This window comes from Myotis lucifugus, unplaced genomic scaffold (assembly GCF_000147115.1).
Source record: "Myotis lucifugus unplaced genomic scaffold, Myoluc2.0 scaffold_25, whole genome shotgun sequence".
In the NCBI taxonomy this organism is placed as follows: Eukaryota; Metazoa; Chordata; class Mammalia; order Chiroptera; family Vespertilionidae; genus Myotis; species Myotis lucifugus.
In genome coordinates, this window is record NW_005871073.1 from 1977159 (window position 1) to 2001458 (window position 24300).

The 24300-nt window shown below is 36.5% G+C and overlaps 1 protein-coding gene across 2 annotated transcripts in view; it reads left to right on the forward strand.

The window, feature by feature from the left end:
* The window catches only part of LHX8 (LIM homeobox 8), a 26142-nt gene extending 2189 nt beyond the window's left edge, over window positions 1-23953 (forward strand). The window contains exons 2-8 of one of the 2 annotated variants that reach the window (XM_006086093.3): window positions 558-719; window positions 4359-4480; window positions 6497-6717; window positions 7230-7333; window positions 12947-13042; window positions 19203-19386; window positions 23226-23953. In XM_006086093.3, coding sequence (XP_006086155.1) covers window positions 558-719; window positions 4359-4480; window positions 6497-6717; window positions 7230-7333; window positions 12947-13042; window positions 19203-19386; window positions 23226-23302 — 966 coding nt within the window. In that variant the 3' untranslated portion in view covers window positions 23303-23953. The remainder of the gene's footprint in view (window positions 1-557; window positions 720-4358; window positions 4481-6496; window positions 6718-7229; window positions 7334-12946; window positions 13043-19202; window positions 19387-23225) is intronic. The other variant, XM_023751743.1, reaches the window with a different exon arrangement.
* Window positions 23954-24300: the final 347 nt, after the last annotated feature.

Below are 24300 nucleotides of genomic sequence, written 5' to 3' on the forward strand. Positions count from 1 at the left end.
AGTTTAAATCAACTCGTTTCTTTTGATGTCTTTCCTGCCTTTACTCGGCAAATTTAAGTTTCAGGTTTTATCATTCTCGTTTTCCGATCTGCCTGCGCTTGTTTGCTGGCCAATTGACGCACTCCGTTTATCGGCTGATTTACCTCATCTTTTTTAATGCCCTTTTGCTTCTCGTCTACTCTATTTCTCGGTCTCTCAATCGTCGCCTGTCCTACTACACTGCCCTCATCTGCACCACCAGTTCAGCTTGATCTGATTATCTTTCTACTTTCTTTTCAGCTTGTTCTTTTTCTATATATTATATATTCTCGTCTTCTACTCCTACTTACGCATTCTCTCCACTCATACTATAACCGTAATATCTCCTTCCTTTGCCTCTCTCTGGCTCTGTTGACCTTCTCTTTGACTTCTCCAGAATATATTCATAAACCCGGTGGCTGGGGCGTGTCTGGAAGGGGGGAGGCGGCGGGGGAGCCCCAGGGATCCGTGGGATAAGGAGGGGAGGAAGAGGAGGGGTCTAGAACCCGCCTGCGACCGCGCCTCGCGGCTTCCTGCAGGTGAGCCCCGAGGGAGCGGGGGACGAGGACTCGTGCTCCTCCTCGGCCCCGCTGTCCCCGTCGTCCTCGCCCCGGTCCATGGCCTCGGGCTCCGTCTGTCCCCCTGGCAAGTGTGTGTGCAACAGCTGCGGCCTGGAGATCGTGGACAAGTACCTTCTCAAGGTAGGGCGGAGCCGCCAGGCCCCGGAGCGGGTACCCTGGGAACCCTGGGAAAAGGGAAACGTTTATTTGTTCCCTCTTTTCCATTCGCATTCTCCCCTGAGGTGGTAGGCTTTCAAAGCAAAACAGACCAATCCAGGGCACTCCCGCGGTGGGAAAGAGTTGGGGAAGAAGTCTCAGAATCTCCCAAGTTGTTGCAAATGACCGTCTCTGTCTAGAAGTGCCGACACCTCGATACCTCGAGTGTGTGTACCGGAGTCAGCCGCCAACCAACAGAAATGGAGAGACCCTTCTACCCTTTCTGAAACAGGGTCTGCCTGGCGGTTTATAATGAGCCCCGGGTTCCCTAGGTCCCTCGCCCGGGGAACATCCCCACACCGGCCTGCTTCTGAGAGTTCTAGGTCGGAACATGTTGGCTGATTCCACTTTGCAGTGTCTACTTTGGTGAGAACCATTGTAAATTGCCCTAAAGGCTCTTTTCTGGACAGATTTTTTTTTTTTAACATATAGTCTTCTGTTTGTTTACTGTTACCTGAAACCATTTCAGTACCTCACTCCTGTCATTAAGATTTAATACTTAAAGGCCACCCAATGCTTTAAAAAAATGTTATCTTCAGTGTGTAGGGGAGGAAATGGAAATGGATGCCAAGTTAGGAAGAAAAAGAAAGAAGCCTGGGATGAAGTGCTTCAAACGGTTTGAGAGTAGACTGTCTGTCTTAATTTGTTTTACTTCTCTGAAAATACTGTGGGGGAGTTTTGGAGTATAAATTCTGGCAGGCATGGTTACTCATGTCATTGCCTGCAGGATCATGGTCCCACGTGTCTTAAGAAATGCTATGGGTTTTCAACTTCAATCGCTCTTTAAAACCACTATTTAAACTAATGGTCTCTCCTACACTGAATTAGTAGCAAACCAGTTCACTTTCTATTCTGTCTCCACCAAACCCTCACCCCCAGCTTTTCAAAAGATAATATTAATTATGAAGAGTCTGAGTTCAAAAAGCAAGTTAGTGGGGTTCTTTAAATTTCTACCTCAATCAGAACTGCTTCATCTGTAAAGTGGAAATGATACCCTATAGATACAACCCGCATAAAGCACCAAAAGAAGTTGTGTGCTTCTTTGAAAAGTGACTTGAGTTTGTTTGTATCAGTGGTTAATTCTTAAAGCTGAAAAATTAACATGGCTTTCTCTTTAAACCTGCATTCTTAAGATCCCCCTTTCAATGTTTCTAGACATGGAGCCTTTTTGGATATTTAAAAAAGCATCTTTTGGATCAAAAAGGAGCTTATTTTCAATGAGCCCTCTCAATAATTAGTATAATGTTTAAGAATGTTTCTAAAGGGATCTATAAAGGCTGTAACATTTCATAGTAGAGAGGATCAAGAAAAACCTATTACAAAGTGACTCTTAACACACCCTCTGAAATAGTTTCTAGTGTTCATCTTATATATGTTAAAATATGTGTATATATGATTATATATTTGCATTACATGAAATATCTAAGTTACCTAAGCTTTCCTTTGTAATAGGACTGGAGTCCTCCCAATGAAGTCTTATATGTACAGTCTTATTCTACCTTCTTGTACATATTACTATATTAGCTCTAACAAAAGTTTAATACTTTATGATTATATAAAAACCCTGAATTCTTTTTTCCCCCATTTTGAGTCCTTATCCAGACATATTTGAATTAAAATCACTGGTTAAAAAATAATTACTATTGGATGTAGTAGAGTATTTGAGGATGTAAATTGTTAAATATAGAAAAACACTATATCATGAGGCAAATAAAATGGAGTTAGCACAAAAAAGTACAAGAGGAAGTAGATGCACCTATTGCCCCATCTCATACTTCAGTGCCCTGTTTGGGTGGTTTTCTGGCTTGGTCTTACATTCATATACTAGTACATGTACAGATTGGATCAATACCAGCCTTCAGGGAAGGCTCTCTTCACCTTACTTTCCTCCGGGGGTGGGGAAAGGGAAGATGAAAGAGGTTGTTTTGTTGTTGTTTTTTAAAGTAAACTTTGAGGAAAGTGGAAAATCAGGCACTGGGTCTAGCTTTAGGGAATTGGAGGGTTGTCATAACTCTGCCCTAAAGCCTGAATCTACCTTTGTTTTCTGTTTGTTTTTTTTAAAAGGTTGGATAAGATAAAAATGCAGAAGAAGGCCCTAAACAGTGGAATATGAAAGGAAGTCCATACTTCTAATCTTTAATTGGGCCTCTTTTAGGAAAAAATAGGAGGGAAATATATCTTTATTTCCAGGGCAATATTCACCATTGTTAATATTTTTTATTGCTTCTTTGCTGTTTTCCAGTATAGTGACTATATACATCTTTTATAACAAAACCTAAGACTTTAAAAATTTTATCCAAATGATACTCTCATTAATGCTTTGGAAAGAAACACATAACTAATTAAAAGCCAGTGAAACTTTTTTTTTCAGCTTCAAAGTACCGTTTATATTTCATGAACAATAGTGCTAATCTGATAGAATTTGGACAGATCATCTTTATTATGAAATAGTGTAGCAAAGGGTATATTTCATATTTTTCCAAATTACCTAATTCCTATTTTAAGCATTAGATCCATTTGTAGAGTGTAACTTTTGTTTTTGCATCACTACTGTTCTTTTACATTAAACTTAATTAAGCATAAACCTAATCATTGTGTCCATTTTACAAGAGCAAACTTTAGGAGACTGCATTAAGGCAAGTTCAATCCAATACTCATGTTTATTCTCCAAGGTTAAAGTTGTGCTTATATAGTGATGGCAACAGTTTAAGGTGAGGGGTAATTACGATTTGTTCCCTGAAATGATAATATTTCACCTTCCTACTTAGAAAATATAAAGGGCTGTGATTTATTAAGTCACCATTTTATGCCTCATTTCTGGAAGTATAAATGGCAAACAATGCTTGGGTGCCTTTTTAAAACCACTTATAATTAGCTTTATTTTTTTCTCCAGTAGTCAAATCATTAAGTAGGCTTTGCAATACTTTACTCCTTGACTCTCTTATTTAATGTTAAATGGGAGCCAGGGCTTCTGCTATATCAACATTTAAATCTACCTTAGCATTTCTGTTTTGTAAGCAAAATGGATTCCCTGACTTCTTTGTAAGGGTAAGTATTTATCTTAAGGAAACTTCTTGTTCACTGTCTTCCTCTCTCATTTTAACCAATGCACACTGTATAATAATTTGGCCAAAAAAGTAGATTGAGAAGGTATGTGGTTTGGTTTCTTTGGCTAACAAGTTTCATGGTGGAAGAATTTGGTAAAAGAAAAAATAAATCAGTAAGTAGGACTTTAAAGTGTTCAGGAATTTTCCCTGTGTTCATAGAAGTTCCATTTAAAAAAACAAAAACCAAAAAAACACCTGAAGTCTTTAAAGGAATTAAAAAAAAAGACACCATTTTAACACAAAATGTAGAATATGTTATTGTGATTTTCTGGTTGGGTGTAAGGGAATATATCTACACACATATTTGTGTAAATCACACCTTTTTAATGGAAACATTCAGAGTGTGCATTAAAACATGAAGGGACCAGCTTTTTAAATTTTGCCTAATACACAAAACCAATGACTATCCTCTTAAGTATTAGAATGAGTTCTCATCCTGCCCCTTTTTCCTTCACAGGTGAATGACCTGTGCTGGCATGTTCGGTGTCTCTCCTGCAGTGTCTGCAGAACCTCCTTAGGAAGGCATACCAGTTGTTATATTAAAGACAAGGACATTTTCTGCAAACTTGATTATTTCAGGTACACTGTGATTTTTTTTTTAGAAAGTAAATATTCTAAAAAATTATTATGCAAAGAGAATTTTATAAATAGACTTTCTTGTCCAGTGTTATTTATTGAAGCCCAGTTTTTCTTATGTAATAGATTTCAAAATGAGAATGCTTTATATCGTTGAGGTATCATTTGTATTACAACAAATAAATAAGCATGTTTAGATGTTTTAGGACTTCAGTATACAAAAATGACTTTTAGATAATTATTCCCACTTTGGTAAATGAAATTTTTAGGTATTAAGAACTTCTTTGCTGTGCATAGATACAAAATATGAAATATAAGATGACTTATCGTGAGAAAGCCCCTGGTTTGGGAGAGTGGTAAGATGAAATAATTATGGGATGCAAATCCAGGTTTTGTTTAAGCTTTTACCCGTTTACTGTAGGATGACCCCTAGTTATACACCTATAAAATGCCAGCAGTTTTGAGACTGTGATAAACCAAATTAATCAGAATTGACTGTTCCAGTATCAGAAATGTACCAAATCTAAATATTCTGCCTAAAAATCCTGTTTCTTTTTTCTGCTTTTTGACCTTTATTTTGTGAGATTATATTTGCCTGGTTATTAAATGTAACATTTTCTCTGTGTCATTTCTTTGTAATTATTTAAATGGACAGTTTCTTCCAGGATATAACTCAGTTCTTAATGGATAAATGTCTAGAAATTCTTAAGCATGACTTTAAAAAATTACCATATTTTTAAATTTGCATTTCCAAATGAAGAAGAATGTTCATTGTGAAATTGGGAAGTTAATACTATATAATAAAGTTTGTAATACAAATTATGTTGTTTATACCCAATTTCAAAAACTGATTTCAGAGAATTTAGTAATTGATTTGAATAATTTGGTAGGTAATTGAAAGCACTTCATAAAATCCAGAGTCCTTTATTTTATAAAGGCACAGAATTTTATAATTACCAAAAATTTATATTTCTCATCAGGTATGCTTTCCATTTCCTCAAAAAAATAGTAGCAATTTGCCTGGTCTTTCACTTAGGATATGCTAATCTTAATGTTTTATGGTAATCTAAAGTCTTTTGAAAGATTTGGTTTCAGAGGCTTACTGAAGGTCTAGTTCTTTGGGATGTTTTTATGCTTCATATTTTATATTCTGAAATGTGTCTTTAGGATTCAGTTTTTCAGGTTAATTTTTTAAAAATGGCAATACCTCCAAAGATATATTAATGAATAGACAACAGACATATATACTTATCTCGGACATGGATATGCCAAGCCATGACTACGATTGTGAAAGGAGACGTGGCAAAGAGTCACTTGGACTAAGAGAAAAAAGAAATATTTACATCTGGCATTTTGTTAAGATTAATATGCATTTAATGTTCAGATGTGTCTCTGGAAGTTTTAGGTTATATTTCCCATCTTCCCGTGATTAGCAATGTGATAGTTTATTCACCAAAGGAAGTATTTTCTGAGTTTTCCTTCCTTTCATTCTTCCCAGGGTGAACAATTTCTGTTTCCCTCATTCTTTTATAGTATCAATTTCAAATATTACAATGTTTTAACTTAAAAATGGTATTTAAAGTATTTTCTAATTATCTCAACTTGGTTTTAAGAGATCAATATTTATATCTTCAATGGTGTGCTTTTGTTTCAATCTGGAGTGTGTGTGTGTGTGTGTGTGTGTGTGTGGTATCTTGGGTCTCTTAAAATGCACTGATATTTGTTACGAGAGAGATATTGAAACTTATATTTCATTTATTTTAAAAGAAAAAATCCAATCTTCCTTTAAGGTAATAATGAGAAGTTTTTGTTTTACATATAGGTTTGAATTATGACCATATCTCATCTTGATTGCTTACCATACTGACTTAGAAAAATAATCGATTCCTGTTTTATTTTGAAAAGATTTAAATGCTTTGCTTAATCCAATGAGTAACGTAACGCACTAGTTTAATCTCAAACTGATGAATATGTCACCGAGCATTAAAATCTTCACCTCCCGCCCTTCTGTTTATGTAGAAGGTATGGAACTCGCTGCTCTCGCTGTGGGAGGCACATCCATTCTACTGACTGGGTCCGGAGGGCCAAGGGCAATGTCTATCACTTGGCGTGCTTTGCCTGCTTTTCTTGCAAAAGGCAACTTTCCACGGGAGAGGAGTTTGCTTTGGTGGAAGAGAAAGTCCTGTGCAGAGTGCATTATGACTGCATGCTGGATAATTTAAAAAGAGAAGTGGAAAATGGTAAATATATACTTAAAATACTTTTGAGTCTTTTGGAGCAGTGAATACAGGAATAAAAACAGTTTTTCCTCCAGATCCCTTTAATGCATTATTTTGTGCAGTGTAATTGTGGTAAAACTCATTAAGCACTTTACTGTTCATGGCGGTCTCCATCTGTTTATTTACCGGGAAAGCCATGCCATGTGTATTAGCGTTGTGCCGTATTCTCAGTCTAAGGACTTGAGTTTAGATTCTGATTTGCTTTTTGTAACTAGTCGTTTCCCTGTCTTTGCCTTCCTAAGGATGAGCTTTAGATGGGTACTGCTAACGTTTTGCCCTTGTGACTAAGTGTTCAAGCCTACATATGGATTACTGTTTTAACAGTCTATTTCTAGTGTGTTTCAAAACTTAAGGGGTTTGGCAATCTAGACGTTTAGTTTTACTCCAAGCCAATAGACGTAAGAAACCTCTTATTGCATGACTGCTGAACCCACCTGCGTTACCAACATGTGCGGTGTGTTTTTTAAATGTAGGCAACGGGATTAGTGTGGAAGGTGCCCTCCTCACAGAGCAAGATGTTAATCATCCAAAACCAGCAAAAAGGGCTCGGACCAGCTTTACGGCAGATCAGCTCCAGGTAGACGTGACAATGAATTTATGATTTTTGAAGCCCCTCCCTACCCTCCAAAAAACAACTTTATGCTGTCTAAAATCATGTTTATGTTTTCAAAAAGGTTAGCTTATGCTTTGTGTGGGAAAAACTTGGTGAATGCATGAAATATACATTTGGCCCTAAAGTATTTATCAATGTTCATTCAAGCTTTGTTTTTCTGGGATCTGTTGGCACTGACATCAAAGTGGAAGCAAAATGTTAGTCTGTCCTGACTTCCTGATAAAATCAGTTTAACCCAGGCATTTACATTACTACATATAATTGCAATAGCAAACAAAATATTTGGGGATTCAACAGAAAGAGTCATACAATATGTGTGTGAGTCAATGGGACACGGATGTGTTCATCTTTTTAACAAACCGCAATGAGTCTTTTAATGGACAAGATTATACATTTTCTGAGTAGGATGATTATGTCCCCTGAAAAGGGAGGGATTATTTTCAGCTTAGTTGCCCTAAGTATAATTGTCATAGATTTGGTTTATGAAAATTGTCAAGAAAACTATTAAATAATTACTGCTTACTTTATATTTAAGTCTACACATATAATGACTCTTCCTGGCATTTTTTAAGATAAAAAATTATGTTTTCTAAAAGATTAATGTGGCTGAGGTATTTCATGTTAAAGTAAAGTAGCATTTATTGAGCACCTACTATGTATTGCTGGATGTTTTATACATTGTATCCATCTTAGCTCAAACTTTAAAGGGTATTTATATAATGTTAACAAATAAGTGAAGGTAATTTTTTGAAAAGTCACATATAATATTTTAAGACTTTCCAGTATTTAAGATGAATACAAGTGTTTCAAGAAGATAATTTTTATTTTGAGAATGATTAACAAAGAAACCTTGCTGTGGCATAGATATTCCAAGGCAACTTAATGATATTGGAAAGCAATCTGGCATTAAAATCTAAAGCCATTCTGAAAAACTTTCAGATTGTTTTGGACTTCTTGACTTAGGCATAGAATACATGGTCAATAAGTAATAAATGGAAGATAAAACAAATGAAAGAAATATCTCTGCTTGAACCTTGCCTTACTGGACACCTCATTGGATTGCAATGTAGATCACAAAAAGCCCTAACTGAGGAGACATGAGTACCTGTGAGTGATATTTCCTGGCAGCAGAATACCCAGTAGCTAAAAGGTGTGTGAGAAAATGGAATCTCTAGTAAAAATATATTCTGTTTTTAAAGTCAGCCATTCCCATAAGGGCTGGCTATCATTTTAATTATAAAACTGATAACTCTAATATCATATACAATTTATTATTAACATTACAATTGTGAAAATTTGAAACCACTTTAGGTAATCTCATATAGGAAGATAAATACTGATTAAATAAGAAGGGAATGATATTTGTGGAGAACTCTGTGCTCCCAGTCCTATGACAGGCATTTCTCTGCATTTTCTCCCTTAATTCTTTCAAGTCCTTGATGTAGGTAGCCTCATCCAAGAGGTGCAGGAACTTTCCTCAGGGCAGATTGCCAAGGGAATGGCAGAGAAGAGATTTGGACCCCGCTCCCCAAACCTCTGGTCTTTTCATTTTGCTTGGCCTCCGAGGAGACTATGAATCTGTGCCTAACAAAACTCGATTTAGTGGCAGCAGCAGCTAGAACAGAAGAGTGTGATTCCAAATCTTGTAGATGGCCTTATGGTTTTAATTGCAAATGTACACAAACTATTTAATCAAGCATTATTATATGAAAATGTGTGGTGGCTCGGTTGGTTGGAATGGCATCCCGTACACCAAAAAGTTTACAGGTTCGATTCCCGGTCAGGGCACATCAAGAGACAAACAATCAATGTTTCTCTCTCACATCAATGTTTTTCTCTCTCTCCCCCCACCCTACCTCTCTCCTTATAAAAATCCATAAACATCCTCAGGTGAAGATATTTTTAAAAATGTACTGTGAACCATGTTTTTAAAAATCTGTATCAGAATCATCAGTTTTGAAAAGTGAAAGCAGAAATGATATGCTTTCAAAGCATGCTCTCATTTATTCAATCTCTACTAGTATTTACCTATTCCAGGAATGACTGAAAAAAATAAGGCTCCATCCTGTCCTCAAGTGGTTCTTTATAATTTAGGAATCTGGAATAGCTATAGATTTTTTTAAAAAACTTGAATTATTATATTCTGTCAGAACCTCTAATAAATCAGGTGATGTAACCTCATTATCAAATTGTCCCACCTTTCAGTAAAATAACAAAGCATGATAGGTAATCCGTAGGTCAAGATAATACATGAAGTAGTAGAGTTAAACAGAGTAGAATTAAAATGGGAGGAATAAACAAGAAAAATTTCCAACATTCTTTAGAAACTTATGGGAAGAAAATGTCATTTCACACTTACAAAATAAAAAATATTTCAAATATTGTTTTATTTGTAGGAATATTTAAGACGTTTCAGCCACTATTATGGTTTGCCTGTAGTAATTAGATGCACTTGCTCAATGATCATTAATGCTAAACGTGCCAAGGTTAGCACCTACTTTAATCTACTTTCAGATCCAGTTGGTCTGCTGCTACTTTGCAGAATCCTGACATTTCTGGTAGAATTTCTGGCCTTAAAATGATGAGTGCCTCTACAGGCTTATTCCTTGACCATGTTAAAAGTAGGGTGGGTTTGGGCATCATTAGTGACTGGAGAATAATAAAACTAATTCAAATTCAAAGGGTTGTGTGTGTGTTTTTCTGAGGCTAAACACTGATAAGTACATCTTACTTTTCCTTTAGCATAATCCAATCCTAAACCATCAGTGTTGATTTAAGTTTTGCTTTATTCCTTGATGAGAAATGGCTTTATTTAATGTAATTTGGTTCTATGATTAAACTTGTGAATTTGAAATGCATTTGTGAAAAGCATGCTGTTTTTGTTCTATAAATTATCAATAGTGGCTTTGAAAGCAAATGCTTTTCTCCTTCAAAATTAAAAAAACAAAAAACACAAAGATAATTTGCTCATTCTTTTTTCTCTTTGAAATTTACACACTCAGCCTCCTATAAACACCACTGTATTTGCATATGAAATAACACATTTGAAGTAGAAAAGGAAGAATGAAGTGAACTGAGTGAAATTATGAACTTTTAGTCTGATTCTATCCATTTTTAAACCAAAAACATAGCTACTGTTTACAGTGAATATGTGGACAGACTTGGACAGGAAGCCAGAATACCTTTATCTCGAAGAGTCACTAATTAGAGAGAAATTAACTGGAAAAAAATTATATAATTTGTAGACCTCTTAAGATTTCCAACAACAACATTGGTGAACCACCCTATCTTCAGATTTTCCTCCCACAATCAAGGTTCATTCTGTCACAAACACAAGCACAAACACTATTGAGAGGAAGGGGAATTTGAATAATAAGACATTCCCTTTGCCCTCAGAAAACTCACTTTCTGCTAGGGAAAACTAAACTTGCCAATGACTTATTTAGCTATCCTTTGAGATGGGCACTGGCAAAAGAGTAAATATTATATGAGGGTCATAGTGGAGAATGTAATTCATATGGCCTGCTGCAATGGTGTCCAGGCCAGCAGAGCTTAACGTCTTTAGTTAGGTTGGTCACCCACCCTCATCCCATGCCCATGGACATGCACAATCATGTTGCATGCCAGACTCCCTCTCTTCTTTCTAATATAACATCAATGTTGAGAGAGAATCATTGATTGGCTGCCTCCTGCACAACCCCTACTAGGGATCAAGCCCACCACCCAGGCATGCACCCTTACCAGGAATCCAACTGTGACCTCCTGATTCATAGGTTGACATTCAACCACTGAGCCACACCGGCTAGGTTATAATTCTTTCTATTTTACTAAAGGCCTGGTGCATGAAATTCATGCACTCGGCGTGGCGGGGGGGGGGGGGTGTCTCCTCAGCCCAGCCTGTGTCCTCTTGCAGTCCGGGAGCCCTCAGAAGATGTCCAACTCTTGCAGAAGTAGGAGTCCAGCCATGAACCAGGCTTCTGGCTGAGAGGCACTCCCCCTGTGGGAGTGCACTGACCACCAGGGAGTAGTTTCTGCCTTGAGTGACTGATCCCTGGTGGTCAGTGTGCATCATAGCAACCAGTCATTCCGCCGTTCGGTTGATTTGCATATGAGCCTTTTATTATATAGGATAATACTTCCCTAGATTGATTGACTTTTAACTAATAAAATAAAAATGTCCCATTTGATTCCCATGGTTAATCTTTTCTGAAACAATATCTGAAAGCTCTTAATTTATGCTTTTATTCTGGTACTCCCCCCTTCCACAGCATTCTCTCTATATCTCTTTCTCTCTCTCTTAACTTTCATAAGATTTTATTTGAGTCAAACTGTGATAACATATGCCAGGAAGCAAGATTTCAAATGCTTTCCACACCTCTCTCAACCTTATGTTGTTGGTAGTTATGGGCATGTCTGAATCTCTGCCCTGGAAAGTTGAGATCAGGAGCAGTTTTTTCATGTTCTGCTATCTTACAGCACTTAGCACAGTGGTTCCAAGCCAAAGAGTCACATCAGAATCACCTGGGGACTTTTTCAATGTATAGATGTTTAGATCCTGAGGAATTCTTATTCAGTGCTGATGGGTGTCTCTTTTAAAGATTCCAGATACGTCTTTGCTTAGAGCAGCGGTTCTCAACCTGTGGGTCGCGACCCCTTTGGCAGTCGAACGACCCTTTCACAGGGTTTGCCTAAGACCATCCTGCATATCAGATATTTACATTACGATTCATAACAGTAGCAACATTACAGTTATAAAGTAGCAACGAAAATAATTTTAGGGTTGGGTCACACATGAGGAACTGTATTTAAAGGGCCAGAAGGTTGAGAACCACTGGCTTAGAGCAAGTGCTTAAAACAATTAATGATGAAATGGTTGCAATTAAGTGGAATACATTTGTTGTGCTGTGTACTATTTGCAGACTAATAAAAATTGTAGTAGGGGCCTTGAACCTCTTTAGCTCAGTAGAGGTTGAAGATAATTGTATATGATTTTTGTATTTTTAAAAGTTTTATAATGCTAACACTTTTTTTAAATCCTCACCTGAGGATACGTTTATTGATTGAGAGAGAGAGAGAGAGAGAGAGAGAAACATCATTTGGTTGCCTCCTGTACACGCCCCAACCGGGGATTGAACCCACGACCCAGCCATGTGCCCTGACAAAGAACCGAACCCACAACCTTTTTGGTGTATGGGATGATGCTCCAACCAACTAAGCCATCTGGCCAGGGCTCTAATGCTGACACTTTTTAACAGAACAGAAAAAAAGTAAATAGACTTAACACTGCTTATGCTTGTGGGTTAAAGTATGGAAAGAAAAAAAAGGTGAGCTTATTTTTAAAGCATAGTTGAGAAACAAGTTTTCATGTTGAAATTGATTATTTTTTAAAGATCTTAACATAGCAACTTATGTGTCAATTTACAAAATGTGCACTCTTTTCATTTATACATACATCCCCATATTGACTTTCAAGTAATAAAATATAAGTACCCCATTTTCTTGTGCATGTCTTCTCTCCTATCATCAAAATGCAGAAGATTGGTTCTTTTTAGCTGCTTACGACTTATATATTTTTAGGTGATGCAGGCACAGTTTGCTCAGGACAACAACCCAGATGCCCAGACCCTCCAGAAACTGGCAGAAAGGACAGGCTTGAGCAGACGGGTGATACAGGTGATTGTTTTGAACATTAATCAAGAGATACTGAAATTTCTATTCTACGTCTTTATGAGTGTGCATTGCTTTGTGAAGACTTGCCAAAGCATTAGTTTCTCATTTCAGGTCACTTCACACTCTAAATCATTTTTTTTTAAACTTGGTAATTAGCCTGCTTGGGCTGGGCTATCATTTGTTAAGTGACTCCTTGTACAAGTTGCTTCATTCATTGCTCACAGCAACCCTAAGGTCCTCAGGCTAAAAAAGACAACCGAGGTTCCAAGCTAGATCTGGTTCTAAGGTCAGTGTTTTTTCTACTTTTCTAAGACCGTGTGTGTGAGTGAGTGTGCATGTGTGTAGAGGGTGTTGATGGCCTCTGTTAAAGATCCAGGTAGAGGGAGTGATGTGAACAAAGTTAGGGAAGGATGAGCTAGACCAAATTTGTCAGAATGTAAGATTTACGTTTGCAAATTGGGGGAGAAGAAATTGGTGGCGCTGATCTTGGAGAGGTATGTAAATGCAGAGTTCTTTTCTTCTCAGGAGAAAGCCATGATACGTGATTTTAGGAAGGAAAGGTTGTTGACAGCACGTGGGATGAATTAGGGTTGGGAGAGGCTAGATAGAAATAAGCAGATTAATTGGGATGTCCAGGAAAGGAGTAATTTTTTAAAAAAGAAGATTAATGGGTGAGGTGGCCTAGAATTCATCAAGAAACGTTTTATTGACTGTCCACTGATGGCAAGTGCTGGATGCTGGAGACACAAGAAAAGGACCAGACACTGTAATGGGGAAGCAGAAGTCAAAGGTGACTCTTAGATTTGAAGTCAAAATATTCATGGGAATGGAGCTATTAACAGGAATATTCAGGTCAAAAGAAAGCTAGTTTGGTAATATGGAGGGAGATGAATTCCCTTTTCCCTCTGCTATTTCTGCAATGATGATGGCATTGGGCATGTAAACAGGTATTTTTTGAGGATGAACAGAACTCAGGCAAAAAGATCTAATGCTCTGAGATTGGGTAAAGACCCTTTAGAAAGAATTATAGACAGTAAAAAGTGAAGAATGGATTTTAGGGAGAGAGCAGGGCAAGAGGTGCTGTTTGAGTGGAACATCATAACAGCCAGAATAAATGAGTAGAAACATTATGGAGGCCAAAGGAGTGAGGTGGGTTCAAGATGGAGGTGGTCAACTGTGCCAAGTTCTTAGAGATCAGGGGAATGGAAAATAATTTTAAATAACATTCAAAGTTCAAAACGTTTGAGAAATTAATGCAAGCAGAAGCAGGTCTCTTCAAGGGAATGCAGGAAAAGGTAGATTTCACTCATGATGTAGAGCTTTCTTAGTAGGAGAATCTATCCAAATGGCATGGACTACCATTGAAGGAAGTGATTTCCTGTGGCTGGAAGGGAAGCTTCCTTCATCGAGGTCCTTCAGACACAATTGGCTGGGGCTTCTGTCTATTACGAGGCTATATATTCTGCAGCAGCTGCCAGATTCATGACTACTATGTTTTTTATTATTTTGAAGTTGAAAGCAAAGTAAAATGGAGGGTTTTCTGAGTCCTTTTTCTAATTATTTGAAGAAGTAAAGACCTCAGACAGATATCTCTCATATAATTTTTAGGTATTTCAGTCATCGGTATTATGAGCAAGTATATATTGTTGGATAATGGCTTTTAATATGTGAGGATTAGGGTGAGAGTGGGGTGTAGGGAAGGGTATAAGGGGGGAAATGGTGATGGAACCATTTTTGACAGGGTGGTGAACACACAATACATTGTATAGATGATATGTTGGAGAATTGGACATCTGAAACCTGTATAATTTTGTTAACTAGTGTCACCCAATAAATTCAATAAAAAGGAAAAAGATATGTGAGGATTGAATTTAAATATTTTTGCCAAGATAGCAAAGGAAGGTGTACTAGCATACAAATATATACATATGGAGTCTACAAAAGTAGGTTAACAATTGTTCTTATGGAAATAATACAATAATGAATAAGTAATAATACAAGAATAAACTGTTTCCTATATTCGCAACTGTAAACCTACTTTTGCCCCACACTATAATATTTGTATACTGGAGGCCCGGTGCACGAAATTTGTGCACTGGTAGGGTCCCTAGCAGCTGGCGGCGGCTGGCTGGGTACTCCCTCCCTTCCCCTTGCCAGCCCCACCCCCTAGTTGAACTCCCAGTCGAGGGGACAATTTGCATACTACACTTTTATTATATAGGATATACCTGTGTGTGTATAATTTAAATATATAGTCCTTCACAGTATTTTTGAAGAGTTAATTACTGTGATCTCAAACAGTAATCATGATCTGTTTGCCCAGCCTACTTCCTAGCACTGGACACACTTTAGAAAAGTTAACGAAAAGAGTTTTAATGACTAGGCCTTGATTCTAATATGAAAATTAGGTTGTATGCAAAGATTAGATAGAAACAGTGTTCTGATACATAAAGACAGTCTCACCTTTACTAGCTAAAGTCTACTTAGAGAGACATTAGTAACAGACCACACTGTCATTGTACTAAGATGATAGAATAAAGATGGATGATTTTATTTTGAACTCTGTATCTAAGTATATTCACTGTTCACATACCCTTTCAGATAGGTGAATTATGAGTTGTGTACCTTTAGAAAAATAGTAAAACTGTTCTATTTCTTTCAGTATGTTTACTGGGAATATCTTTTCATACTAAGAACTACATCAATTTTATTGCTGCACATATTGAGCATAGAATAATTTAGTTTACTTCCAATTTTTTATTATCATTTGAATGCTTCAATGAACAATATTGTATACATACTTTGCACACTTGTTCAATAGTTTTGATAGGATACATTTATAGAAGTGGGCTTATTGAGTCAAAAGATAAAACATTTTTAGGGCCTTTAACTGATAGCACAAAAATCAATTCCAGAAAAAACATACCAATTTATTCTGTCAGTAGTTACTTATGAAAGTTGCTCTTCCCCAACTATGTGAATCCTTATTGCTATCCTTCTTTAATGTCCTTTCCAATTTGATAGTCAGAAAATCTCATTGTCTTTATTTGAATTTTTCCATTATCAATGAACTTTAACATAAAGTTGTTATTTTATCCCACTTTTCTACTGGATTGTTTCCTTTCTCCCCATCTTACTTTTATATTTTATTTATTTTTTAATATATTTTATTGATTTTTTACAGAGAAGAAGGAAGAGGGACAGAAAGTTAGAAACATAAAATTATGTAGATTTCAGGTATACAATTCTGCACTATATCATCTATGTATTGTATTGTGTGCTTACGACCGGAATCGAACCTGGGACCCTTGAGTCCACAGGCCGACGCTCTATCCACTGAGCCAAACCGGTTCGGCCCCATCTTACTTTTATTGATTTCTATTTATCATGTTAAACTTTCATAGTTCATCCATCAATTTTCCTTATTTATTGGGGTGAAATTGGTTAATAAAATTATGTAGATTTCAGGTATACAATTTTACACTATATCATCTATGTATTGTATTGTGTGCTTACCACCTAATCATCAATTTTCTTTTTATTTTTCCACCACATAGAATTTTTTATATTTTTATGTATTCAAACCTCTCAGTATTTATTTTCTTATAGCTTTGGCCATTTTTATGTTTCTCCACTGAGAGATATATCAATATTGGCTTTTGTTTCCTTAAGCATTATGGTTTCAGTTACACCTATAATTTATCTGGAATTGATTTGGTTACATTGTGAGGAAGGGATTTTTCTGTTTTTTTTTTCTCCTAAATGATTACTCAGCTTTCTTAAATCAGTATCATGCCATGCTTTCCAAATAATTTAAAATTCCATGTTTTTCATGCATTATTTTTATGTTTGACTCTTTGAGCTTTCAAAGAGATTAGTTTTATGCATTAGTCTTTTCTTTTGCAGAGTGTCTACATGACCTACTTCTAGCTTATGTGGTTTACAATATAGAATTCAAAAACTATTAAAACAATAGCTCAGAAGAAAATGTAACTCTTGTTAGAGGTTTGCAAAACAGAAGGAATAACTTTTAAGTCAGTGAGGAGTGTCAGAAGAACTTGTACTTGAATTCCGAAGCTGGTAACCCTCACGTCAGAAGTTATTTTCTGAAGTCTGGTATCATCAGCTATATTTTGCTGTGCAAATTACATGACACTTTGTGTTTACAAATTTCTCTCTGCTGACTACCTGTTGATGATCTTTCCAAGGAGCTATTTGATTCAGCATTAAGGTAGCTATTTTGTTCTTTATGTCATGCCTTCTTCGTATCTATTTCCAAAGTCTGGTATTTTTTTTAAACAGCTGAGTAGGTTCCATCCAATATTTAATCTATTAGAGACGTAAGATACTTTGAAGAAACTCAGGGAACCACAGTGCCATGTATATTAGGTTACATGTGCCCTCTGGGTGCATGTCTTCTGGGTGCTGTCCTGGAAAAGGCAGGTGGCAGCAGTTCCCGTTTACACGTTGGAGAATGTGTGAGTGTACCTTCGTGGCGGGGTGATGACAGCAGTGGCACCCATTGTTCCGGAGCCTGTGGAGAGAACTGTGAGTGGAGACTTTAGATGTGGTCTCTGTATTGGTATCTAAGGGTCTAACACTCCAGAAGATGGGGGAGAAGGCTGTGACTTCCCCCTCCTGTTCTTCAACACATGTCTAAGTCTCGTTCCTGAAACATTCCTCGGGTACTCCTTTCAGCCACCTGCTCAGGGCTGCACAACCCATTATGTCATTCATTTTTATTTCTTTAGCATTAAACCTTTGAGTTTATACTTTACCAGTCCTCTATTTTGAGTCCCAAGGGCAGGGTGTGTCGTAGAAATAGCCAACTTCTTTTTTTTTTATAGACACTATTCTTTTTAAAAAAAATATTTTTATTTTAGAGAGGAAGGGATAGGGAGAGAGAGATAGAAACATCAGTGATGAGAAAGAATCATTGATCAGCTGCCTCTGGCATGTCCCCCATTGGGGATTGAGCCCACAACCTGGGCATATGGCCTGACCGGGAATCAAACCATGACCTCCTGGTTCATACGTCAATGCTTAACCACTGAGCCACAGCAGCTGGGCAAGCCAACTTTTTCAGATAAATCTTTTCCCAGCTTCCTTCTTTTCCGTGTTATTTAGCTCTGATTCCCTTTTGTCAACCCTGGACAGAGATGTATGTCCCTGACCTTTTCCCAGCCTTTGTCCCAAACCCTAAATTTTCTTTTCTTAGTTTCCTTAATTTTTTTTCCCCTTACACTTTCTTTCTCCTCATGACAGAATCTTTGGCGTGATGGCACATAAATGCTATGATATTTTAATAAAGTAACACTCTGTAGTCCAAGTTTTATCTAATGGCAGGGAGTTCAGTCTTAGGCAGTTTATTGCTGGAAGCATTCGGGGCAATCTAATCTTACTTACCTGACCTGCTTGCCCTGAATTTGCTTTCCTTATTTCTGGGAAAGAGTGACAAGAGGATGGTTAGCTCTTTACATTTTGTGAACTGTTTCACCAGTGGATTTGTTTGTATTTTATTCTACTTAAGTATTACTAGTTTTTTTCTTATTGTAAGCCTGACCTTAACATGCTTCTTAGGGGATAGCCTATGTATTCAGTAGGAGAAATTGAAGCCAGCAGGTTAAAATGTGCCTGGAATCACTGAATCAAGGGGTTTGTAGAAAGCTTTAAGTTCTCAGTAGGGATTTTAGGCATTTGAAAAAAGATTTGAAATAAGTCCAGCAGGTGTCTAAGAATACATTTAGTAGTGTTGTTGTTGGGTTTTGTATGGTGGGGTTTTTTTTGTTTTGTTTTGTTTTTGTTTTGAAGTTCTATTTGAAAGGCTTTTTCTGTTTTTCTTTTTGTCCCAAATGCCAGGAGTAAAACCCAGGAAACTTCGTCTGGAATTCTTTGAGTCCCATGCCTCTTTTTATTTTGGAAAGCACTTAGTTTAGTATAGAATTGGCTTTTAAGTAAATCTTCAAATAGTTATTGAGTAAAGAAAATGACCATTGATATTTGCACAAAGGTGTTTCTCTTCTGTCTACAGAACTTTCTAAAACTTATTTAGATTTATGCTGTGCCTGTAGGGGAGAGCCACTGAGATGGCATCCCTTTCTAAACCGAGTTGTGATGTTCTCAGAAGCTGATGTGACAGAGCTACATTGCTTTTCTCCCTCAGGTGTGGTTTCAGAATTGTAGAGCACGCCACAAGAAACATGTCAGTCCCAACCACTCCTCCTCTGCCCCAGTCACATCTGTCCCACCCTCCAGGCTGTCTCCGCCCATGTTAGAAGAAATGGCGTATTCTGCCTACGTGCCCCAAGACGGGACGATGTTAACTGCGCTGCATAGTTATATGGATGGTAGGTATCCAAACATTTAACAGCTGTCTCCCAAGGAGTCGATATCTGACAACTTCTAATATTAGATTATTGATGAGATTCACAGTTTGAAATATTACCTCAGTAATAGCTAAAAAATATTGTGTGTGTGTGTTGATGGGGGGAGGGGCGTGTAGTAGAGAGGAAAACTACCCAGACATTCTTATTTCTGTGACTATATTTTAAGGGACGAATTTAACACTCACTTTTCAGCTAAAATACAAATATTGATAATGACTCTTAGTGCTTGATTTCTATTTAGGAAACATTTTTGTTTGGTTTTTCACCTGACAAATATTTAAATAATTTATTTTCATATGGTCAGAGAAAGTATTCACAGTCAGATTTTTAGATTGGAGTTTACTTAGTTTATTAAAGAAACTTTTTTTATTGGAATAAAACATACATAAGAAAAGTGCACACACAGTAAGTATACAACTTGATAAGTTAGTAAAATGAGCATATCCGTGTAAATACTACCCAGATGTAGTAGTGCACGATTAACACCCCAAAAGCCTCTCTTCTGTACCCTCCTAAAGTAACATTACCTTGACTTCTAAACTCATGTTTTAGTTTTGCCTCTTTGTGAGCTTTATATAAATTGAAGCGTGCAGAATGTATTCTTGTGTGTCGTCCTTCTTTCAATTGCATTGGTTATGAGTCTCATCTGTGTTGTTGCCAGAACCAGTAATTTGTTTGTTTTCATTGTTATATAGAATTCTACTGTAGGACTATATGACAGTTTGTCCACTCTATGGCTGATAGACATTTGTGCTGTTCCAATTTGGGCTTTTATAAATATGCTGCTATGGACTTTATTATACATGCCTTTTGGTACATGTTAATTCACACTTCTATTTGGTATGTACCTGGGAATGGAACATAGGGTCATAAGCTATACATATATTCAAATTTAGTTAATTCTGCCTAACAGTTCCCGTAGTGGTTGGAGCAGTTTACACTTGGGCCAGCAGCATATGAGAGTTCAAGGTACTCCACATCCTCACTAACACTTCATATGGTGTGACTTCTTAATCTTAGTCTATTTGGTGGTTGTGCAGTGCTATCTCATTATTTTAATTTGCTTTTCCTCAGTGACTGATGAGATTGGGCATCTATATATATTTTCCTGTGAAGAACCTATTTATATCATTTGCCTATTGATCTATTAGCTTGTCTTTTTACCTTGATTTGTTTTTATTCTTGCTATATTCTGCATACAAAGTTTTTTTTAATGATTATATGTGTTGCAAATACCTCCTCCTGTTCAGTGGCTTGCCTTTTTCTACTCTATTGAGGTATGTTCAGTTGAGCACAGTTCCTAATATTAATGTAGTTCATTTCATCAGTTTTTTCCTCCGTGGGCCGTGCTTTTTTGGTGACTTATTCAAGAACTTGTGCTTACTCAAAGATAATGATGATATTCCACCAGCATTGTCTTCTAGAAACTTTATTTTATTTTGACATCTGGAATTGAATTTTGTATGTGGTGTGAGATTGGGAGCAAAGATTATTGTTATATTGATGAAAATAATAATTTCCCAGCTGCTTTGTAGCAGCACATTTGATATAAATTAAGTGTCCATATAATGTATGTGTCAGTTTTATTGGTGTACTTATTTTTATATTAGTACCTAATTGTTTCACTTATGCTAGGCTTATCATTCATGATATGCAATCGAACAAGTCTTCCTATTTCATTGTTATTCAAGTTTGTGTTGCATATTCTTGACCCTTTGCATTTCCATAAGTTTTTCCAGCTTATCAATTTCTACCTGCCCCCCCCCAAAAAAAGGAAAAAAGTTCATATTTTGAAACAATCCATCATAGGAAACTACCACCTTGGTAATATTGTCTTTCATATCATGAACTTAGTTTGTCAATTTATTTAGGTCATCTTCAAATGCTCTCTTATATTTTAGACTTTACTGTTTAGTAATCTTATACATCTTTTGTTAGGTTTATTCCTAAGTATTTGTTTTGATGCAGTTATAACGGGTATTTCCTCTGTATGTAGAAATCTAGGTTGGCAGATATCTTTTTTTCAGCACGATGATGATATGATAACATTGTTTTCTGGCTTCCATTGTCTCTCTTGTGTAGAATATGGATGGTTAATTAACTTGATACTTACTGTTGGTCTTATTAATGTTCCTTTGAAAGTAAATGTCTTTTTTCTCAGCGTTTTCTCTCTGGTTTTCAGTTTTATTAATATGTGCCTAGATATGCTACTTGAGTATGTCATTCAAGTATTTCATTATGAAGAAGTCTCAGCTTTTGTCTCTTCAAATATTGTTTCAGCCCTTATGGAAAAATTTTATATTTTCCAGCCTTTTGATCTTCCATGCTTCAATCTGGTTATTTCCTTCTATTTTCCGGTTCACTAATTCACACTCTATCTAATATATAAAACTCATCCATTGAGTTCTTAATTTTAGTTATTGTAACTTCAGTTTTAGAATTTCCATTTCATTGTTTTATACAGTTCCAGCTTCTATGCTGAAATAATCTATTTTGTCATTTTGTTCCATAATAAAGTTATTGTTATATTAACTTTAGTTATATTAACGTCCATGTCTGATAACTCCAATATCAGGATTTTTGTGGGTCTGTTCTATTATTGTTGTTTTTTCCTCTTTGTTTTCAACCAAGCCATGTCTTCTTCTTTTTTTTCTTTTTTTTTTTTTTTGTAAGCCAAAGCCATGTCTTCTTATTTGTCTTGTTATTTTTTTTTATTGCACTTCAGATGTTGGGTATGAAAAACTAGAAATAATTTGAGGCTCTGGGTAATATCTTCCACCAGAGAGTATTTAGTTTTGCCTTTGGCAGGAAGGTAGGCTAGGGGAAGAGCAACTTAATCCAATCCGGCATCAATCCTCAGAAGGGATGGTGTGTTTCTGGGTTGCTACAAGTTGGATTTAGCTTGTTGAGATCTGCAACAAAACCTGTGTTTTGTTTTATTTTGTTTCTGCTGTTTTTAACTAGGGCTTCTCTTCAGTGGACCCTGATCTTTCATATTTGTTTTCCACTATCCAGCCTAAGTCTAACTCCTGAATACTCTGCTAAACTTCTCAGACACGTATTTTCAAATTGTCACTAACTTGGGGAAAAATAGTCTCATTTTGTTTCTCTCCTCTGGGAGTTGACTGCCTTGGTCTCTTTAATATGCCTTAAGACACATTTTAAAGAGTGTTGTCTAGCTTCCTAGTTGCTCTCAGAGGGAGGTTGTGTTTGAAGCAATGCAGCCATTGCTGAGAGTGGAATCTTCATTTTAAGTTTCAGTTAAATAAAAAATCAGAGCCTATGTCATTGTAATCATTTACTTACATTAGCATTAAAATTGGGTGTGTTGACTTGAAAGACTTGTGTTGACTGAGTCAAATGTATTTTGATATATGTTTAGGGAAGAGGCAGTTAGACATTCATAAATGAGAATTTGGTTGGGGGGTGGGGGGAGTCATCCTATAAACACACTTTCAATATGAAATCTGACAACATCTCTGCCGACAAAGCTCATGAGTCTTTCTAGCTGAAGGGTAAAGTGCAGTGAATGGGGTATGGATGGAGGACAGTAAAGTGGCAAAATCTTGTTGCCCAAAATAAAGATTTGGGGGTAAACCCATCCTAGATTCTCATTTAATAATATACTCATGATGCTGAATAAGGTAATGCTTCTGCTGAGGTCAGTGGAATGAGTGTAGCTTGGTGCCCTCAGCTGTAATGAGTAATGAAAGCACATTGCCTTGGCTTGTTTTTGTTTGTTTTAAATCAGTTTCATTCACCCTACAAAACTGATCCACAAATTTCTTTCTATTTTGTAGCTCATTCACCAACAACTCTTGGACTCCAGCCCTTGTTACCCCATTCAATGACACAACTGCCAATAAGTCATACCTAATTTCTTTTTCAGGGATAGAAATGATTAAGGATATAAACTTGTCATTTATTATGTATAAAATACCATTGAAAAGATTAATGTTAATTTTTTATTTAACACCTAAAGCATTTCCAACATCACTTTGCTGCCCAGGTATGTATCTACAGTTGGCCTGCAAGACACTTTTATTGATTTTTTTTCTTTTTCTTTTTTTTTTTTTTGTAAAACTTATGTTTACAAGAAGAAAACAAGTCAAAACTTTTTTTTGTATTGTCTGGAAATAGTTCACTCTAGTGTGTATCTGTTAATTTATTTGTCATCAAAAGAGCACTTTGCCTAAAAGAAAGGACTGACAAGTGTGCAAAATGTTTACAATTCTTTGTGAAATTGTAGTTTATCATTAGTTTGTATCTGTAAGTTATTGTTATAAATATTACCTGTATTTTTTTTGGTACATACAACTTTATACTTTGAGGCTTGTATCTGTGAATTTGCAACTGAAATTTCCTTTGCCACCATTTTCAGAATGAACTGAATAAAGCTTCTGTTGTAGCATGCCACGCAGACACGTTCTTGTGTTTGTGGTTGATGAATTACGGCTGTAAATAACAGTATGGTTTAATAAGCCCACCATTCTAAGTTTATTAAATATTTTCCATTATTGTGAAAGTTCCAACCAATTTGTCCTTTTTGTGTGTGTTTTCCACAGTAAGTTGACCCTAATGTCTTTCAGATATAACAACTTTTATTTTAACAGTTCATTTTGTTTTGAGCTGCGTTGTGAGTACATTTTAATAGGCAGCTTATTTGTTGATGATTACACTTATTCAACAAAAGAACACATGAAAACATCTAATTTGGCAGATGGTCTCTTTTGGACTCGCTCGTAAAATTAATGTGGAAGAAAAGGCAGAGCGCTTTTCAAAACGGTCTTCTGGGGCATCCCCGTCAGAAATGAGAAATGCGCCATAAGAATGTATGTCTTCGGGGCTGAGAAAGGAGGCCTAGAAGGCTTTGGA